Genomic DNA, 6000 nt, shown 5'->3' with positions numbered 1-6000 from the left:
CTTGGGGCTGCATTGCGGCTAGGTCAGTGCTGGAAAGTTGGTTAAGATTGTGCCCTCAGTTTTGTTTTACATGTCTTATACAAACATACATATCTGATCCTTATAGAGTCAGGAGATGTAGACTTAGTACGTAGAAAGCCCTACCTTATTTTTGGGTGACCCCAAATCATGTTTAATAAGTCATTTCTGCCCAATGTTACATATATGCAACAGGGAACAAATGCGTACACCTGTGGGCCAGGCAAAAATGGGTTTAAACTGATAGGCTCTCAACCACTTGAGTTTGATACTGAAGGAAATGAGTGAAAATCTGTAGCAAAATATTGCAGTATATCCCCAACATCATTTTTTTCTGTTCAGAGCTCCAGTCAGCCTGGAACAGAAGCTTCACAGGAAAGAAAATGGCAGGAAATATATGACTGCCACGTTTGTGCCTAATGGTGTATCTGTCTGTAGGACAGACAGAAATTAAACACGTGCAGCATTCTCCATCACTGCAGCCCTATGGTGGGAAAAGCTGAATTTCTGCCTGTGGCACAGCTGCTACAAGAGTCTTTTAAAGTATGGTAACCGCATTAATTGCTGATTTTTCCCCTTTCAAAATTTAATAAAAATATAATCCTTAAATCCTGTCCCCTTCTTTTAATAACATTTATTCCTAGACATATGGATGCAGCTGCTTATCTTCATCACAGTTAGCCCATCAGTTTTCTTGTCTATAGTTCATGTTTTTTGAATGTGCTTTCCTGAGTAAACTCACTAATATATATTCAATTCATTTTGTTTTAGTGAAAAGACACAATAAACTACAAGCTACCTCACATTCCAAACATAAGGAAAGAGTAGGACTAAAAAAATTAGGGTAAAAATGGCTGGAAGTGTCCCACAGTTATTTTAAAGGGCTCTGTGCTGCTCGCAGGCACCATTTTGAAGGTCTCTGCTACATTCAGAGATCCTTAGGATGCAGTGGAAACCTTCAAAATGGCATCCACAAGTAGCGCTGAGCCCTTTAAAATAGCCGTGGGAAGCTTCAAAATGCCAGCGGTGAAGCTATCCATGCCATTTTGAAGCTTCACATGGCCATTTTAAAAGCTTCTGAACTAGTCACAGCTACCATCCTGAGGGTCTCCTGCTGGCACCTCCCCATACCTCGTTAATCCTATGGGATCAATGATTTGCTAACTACAATCTTGGTGTCTACTGTGGTTTCCAGGAACCTTACCCCAGCAGATAATGAGAACAGTAGTTCTTCATCCAGTGTGTAATTGATATTTGGAACTCCTTGCCACAGGATGTTGTATGCATATCATACATACAAATACATCCAAATAAAGGTGCAAGAAAAAAAATTCACATTTTTAGCTATATGACCTTTGTTTTGCCAATAATAAATGTGATCCAGTTCTGAATAAATTTATTACATGATTGCTGTACTGTGTGTATACTTCACTCTAATATAGTTCAGACATGATAGCATTCTCAAGGCCCAATCCTAAGCAGTGTGTGCCAGCTTATCACCAGAGTGCACTGTCAGAAATGTGCCAGAAGACACGTTTGTGAGGCTTAGCCCCGGCCAAGCACTGGAGCTAGCTGAGCGCCAGCAGGTGCTGGTTAGCACTGTTGGACTTGCGGTACTCACCAGCGGCAAACAACCAGGCAGCGGAGAGGTAGGTAGGGGCATGGGGGGAGACATTCCGGGGGAGGGAGCAGGGTGGGAGAAGGGCTGGATTGGTGGAGCTCAGCTCCACAGGATCCTGAGCTCCATGTCAGACTGTGCAGCCTGACACGGAGGCTCTTGATTCTGCACCAGGTTGTTTGCCCAAGGACTGACACAGAATCCAGTAGCCCCCTTGTGGGGCTACTCTCCTTACCTGGGGTAACAAACGTCCCCTTCCCCTGAGGAACCACCAGCGGCTGCCTGGTTACACTCAGGAAGCCACAGCAGCCATTTTCTGTGCTGTGACAGCCCTGCGCTCCGAGCAGCTCAGGACTGGGCTGTTGTACTGTTTATTTTCCCATTCAGTTGGGACTGTTGTGACTTTTCTATACTGTGTATGGTTTGTTCTGGATAAAGTAGTAAAACATGAAACGAATTCATGATAATTGATAATATTTCTTTAACATAATCTAATAAAAAGATTAGCAGGTCCCACGGAAACACTATCCCATTTTTTTCCAACTACTGCAATAATTTTTTGCCAGAATTTCTTTGCTCTTGGAGAAGACCATCACAGATGGAAAAAACCACTTTCCTATGTACCTGCTATTTAATGCAATTTTGTTGTGTAATATACTGTAATCCCCTTGTGTCTGTATATTTCCATTTTGTACAAACTTGGAGATATAATTTTGGATTCTATTATAGTTTTAGAATTGGTGGGCAGAGCAATCCAACCCTCCCCGAGGGACTTGCGCCCTCAGTGTTGCGAGTGTCACTTCCAAGTGTTGTGAATGTGCCATCAAGCACTGTCGCAGCTACTCAAGAGCAGGCTAGGTGAGCGCAAGGATGTGCGAAGGCCTAGCAGTGCCGAACCTGTGCCCAGAAAAGGTTTGTGCTGGCCCAGACAGGCTGGCACAGAAGGCTGGAGAGGGTGGCAGGAGGTGGAATGGAAGTGGGGTGGGTGAATTTTTGGGTGAGGGAAGAGCAGCCCAGGAGATGAATTGGGACCAGGAGGGGGGTGGAACCGGCTGCTACAGTGCAAATTAGGATTGTGCCCTTAATTGCTTAAAGATCCATAAGTTCTCCATAGATAGTCCGCTTCATACTGAGCTTAACTTGGTCCATATAGGTTTTTCGGATGCCTGTGCAAGAGAATAAAATAGCTCAATATTAACTAACTCTTGGCCCAATCCAAATGGTTGTTTACCCTGGTGGAACACGTAAATAAACTGAATATTAGAAAGGCAACATATGCCTTCACTGATCTCTCCTCTAGTCAATAGCAGGTCATGCTACCCTGGAACGTCTCATCACTGGGGAATGTAATGGAAGATCAGAAGATCATCAGGTGGATGATGTGGTGTTGACAGCGATTCCCTGTTTTGACAGCTGGTTGACAGCTCTGGGAAGGGCAGGGCTGGCTCCACAGCTGTAATCAATCAAGGCCAATGGAGACCTGGATGGACACCTGAGCTTCATTGGACCTTGATGGGACTTTGCATGGACTCATGGACTGAAGAGATAGCTCAGCTGAGCCTAACTTGGACTTAACAAGGTAGCTCACAGCTGAGCTGAATTTGGACTTAACAAGGGGCTGCAGGATAAAAGGCAGCTTCAGAAGGAGCCAAGGGCTGGCCAAGCAGGATGCTGACCCAGCCGGAAGCCGGACGCTGACCAAGAGGGCTACCTGACCCAGACCTACAGGAAGAGAGGACTGCCAGGACCCTGCTGGAGGAGACACACTGCTGGAGAGGAGGAACTCTACTGCAGAAGACTGGACTGTGTTTTGGAGACGGATTGGACTTGGAGGCTTCAGACGTTACCCCCGGAGTTAAGTGGAGTTTTGGGGAGGGAAAGCCTCTGGACAAGGGGACTTGCAGGGAGTGGCTGTGTTTGTAGCAATAAATTCTTGTTATTTGCTATAGATAAGGAGTTCTGTGTTCATTCCATTGCACACTGCAGCTGTGCTTCTTGGAAAAGGAGGGTGTTAATTAGCCAAAAAGCGGGCATTAAAAGGGAGTTGGGATATTTGGACGGGACAAATTGCCGTGGTCGGCAGGAGTCGAGAATTTGGCAGAACAGGGAATGGGGGTGCATAACATTACTGAGCCTGACCTATGACTGATTCTGTTGTTTGAGCTCTCTTAAGCTGAGGTCAAGAAGAGCCCCGCTGGATCAGGCCAAAGACCCATCTAGTCCAGCTTCTTGTATCTCACAGTGGCCAACCAAATGCCCCAGGGAGCACACAAGACAACAGACACAACCAAGGGGTGTACACAAAAACAGGTGAAGAGTAGATTAAAACTGTGTCTGCCTATATTCACTCACAGCATCATCTATTTAGTGCTGCATTTCTCAGCGTTTGTCCCCCACTTCACATGGTTCACCTATTGGAAGTACCACACTGGAAGTAACTGGTGATAATGTCATTGCCAGTTACTTCCAGATTGGGAGAACAGACTCAAAGCAAAAAACACCAGTAAGAGGCTCAGGAGGGCTTTTAAAAGCACATGAAAAGGGTACGCTGCAGATCTGCCTGCTAAACCAAGCCTACAGCTTCTTGTCATGTTCTATTGCTGTTCTTGCTGCCAGGTGGCAGGAGTCTGGGAGGCCCTCATGTACCACCAGACACCACCTCAAGTACTACAGGTGGTACAAATACCACTGGTTGATTTAGTGGCTTCCTGCCATGGCACCCTGATCAGTAAATGCAAAAAGGGGAGGGGAGTCTTGAGGACTCAAAGACCAACATTTTTTGTGTGTCAGAAACTTTTGTTGACTACAGCCGCAAAGGCAGCCACAACGCTTCAGGCTTGCTTACTCTGAAGTAAGGTTCCACTGTGATCAATGGGATCAGCGTGCACAGGCTTACCCAGGGGTAAGCCCCATTGAACACAGTGACATTTACTTCTGAGTAAACATGCACAGGATTGTACTGCTGCTCCTCTTTTGGTGACACAAGAGTCTTTTATTACTGCCCGTAACAGGCAAATACAGGTTACAATCCTAGCCACACTTTCTTGGGAGTAAGCCCCATTGACCATAATGGGTCCTACTTCTGAGTAGACATGCCTAGCATTGGGCTCCAAGTCCCCGCTGCTGCCTCAGCTATCCTCTCTGACAGCCCAAGCCTAGGCATGTCTACTCAGAAGTAAGTCCCATTAGCGTCAATGGGGCTTACTCCCAGGAAAGTGTGGATAAGATTGGGCTGTGAAGCTGCAATCCTATCCACACTTTCCTGGGAGTAAGCCCCATTGACGCTAATGGGACTTACTTCTGAGTAGACATGCCTAGCAATGGGCTCACAGCCCGCCCTGCTGCAGAGGGGAGGGGGAGAGTCAGTGACAGCCCTGTTCGGATCAGCAGGTGCACCTCAGAAAAGCTCGTGAGAAAGCAGTCAGTTCTCGCGATACTTCTCCCCGATGGTGAGGGAGGCTGGGAGAGCGAGTAGAAGCGATGACGTGCTAGTCGGCGCGCGCGCGCTCTCTCTCTCTCTTTCTTTCTCTGCCCGGCGTGCGTTACGTGCCCGGAAGTAGCGCGTGCGACACGCGGAGGGAAAGCGGAGTTTTGTGCCGGCGGCTGGAGAGGAATTGAAGGGTGGGGGGAGGGGAGAGAAGGACTTTGCCAGGTGGTACGGGAGCTGTTAGGGGACAAAAGACTAAAAAAAAGCCTTTGGTCAAGTTTGCTGCTACTGGATGTGGCAGAATGCCCGGCGTTGCTGCCCGCAAGGAGCGAAACCGAGACCTCGCCATGGAGCCACCGCCCGCTGATGTGGGTTTCCGGGGGGGGGGGGTAGAGCAGGGCTGGGGGGAGGGAGAGAGAGGGGGAGGGCGAACACTGAGCTCAGGGGGGAGGGGTTGCAGACTCAGAGGCCCCAGTGCCTGGGCAGTGCCTCCCCCCTCCCCCCCACAGCCCAGCCAGAATCTCTCCCAGTTGCTCAGCTCTGGGGGCTGTTCCTGCCACCCCTGCCCTCAGGGTCCGCAGCTGTGGGCAGACTCGCCTTGAGCCCTTCTCCTACTGCCAGTCCTCCCTGTGGTGCTTTGGAGGTTGCAGACACACCACAGTGGGGAGTGCGTGTGTGTGCGAGTGCCTTTCAAAGGGAACTGTTTGTGTGGGACATTTTGCTTTGCGCTGGCACTGCTTCCCAGACTATGGGTCTGTGGCCCACCAGTGGGTCCTGACCCAATTTTGGGTGGGTCACAAAACCAACAGTTAGACTAGACCGCTGATTCTCAAACTGTGGGTTGGGACCCGCTAGGTGGGTTGTGAGCCCATTTCAGGTGGGTCCCTATTCATCTCAACATTTTATTTTTAGTGTATTAGATTTGATGCCAACATGG

The 6000-nt window shown here is 48.4% G+C and overlaps 1 protein-coding gene across 1 annotated transcript in view; it reads left to right on the top strand.

Annotated features, from left to right (window-relative positions):
• The first annotated feature begins 5262 nt into the window (after nucleotides 1–5262).
• Nucleotides 5263–6000, top strand: part of DARS1 (aspartyl-tRNA synthetase 1) — a 65819-nt gene continuing 65081 nt past the window's right edge. Inside the window, exon 1 of the mRNA XM_066633021.1 lies at nucleotides 5263–5431. Coding sequence (XP_066489118.1) covers nucleotides 5366–5431 — 66 coding nt within the window. The 5' untranslated portion in view covers nucleotides 5263–5365. The remainder of the gene's footprint in view (nucleotides 5432–6000) is intronic.

Source organism: Tiliqua scincoides, chromosome 1 (genome assembly GCF_035046505.1).
Source record: "Tiliqua scincoides isolate rTilSci1 chromosome 1, rTilSci1.hap2, whole genome shotgun sequence".
Classification (NCBI taxonomy): Eukaryota; Metazoa; Chordata; class Lepidosauria; order Squamata; family Scincidae; genus Tiliqua; species Tiliqua scincoides.
The sequence above is the reverse complement of the archived record's forward strand: the minus strand, read 5'-3'. Positions and strand labels throughout refer to the sequence as shown.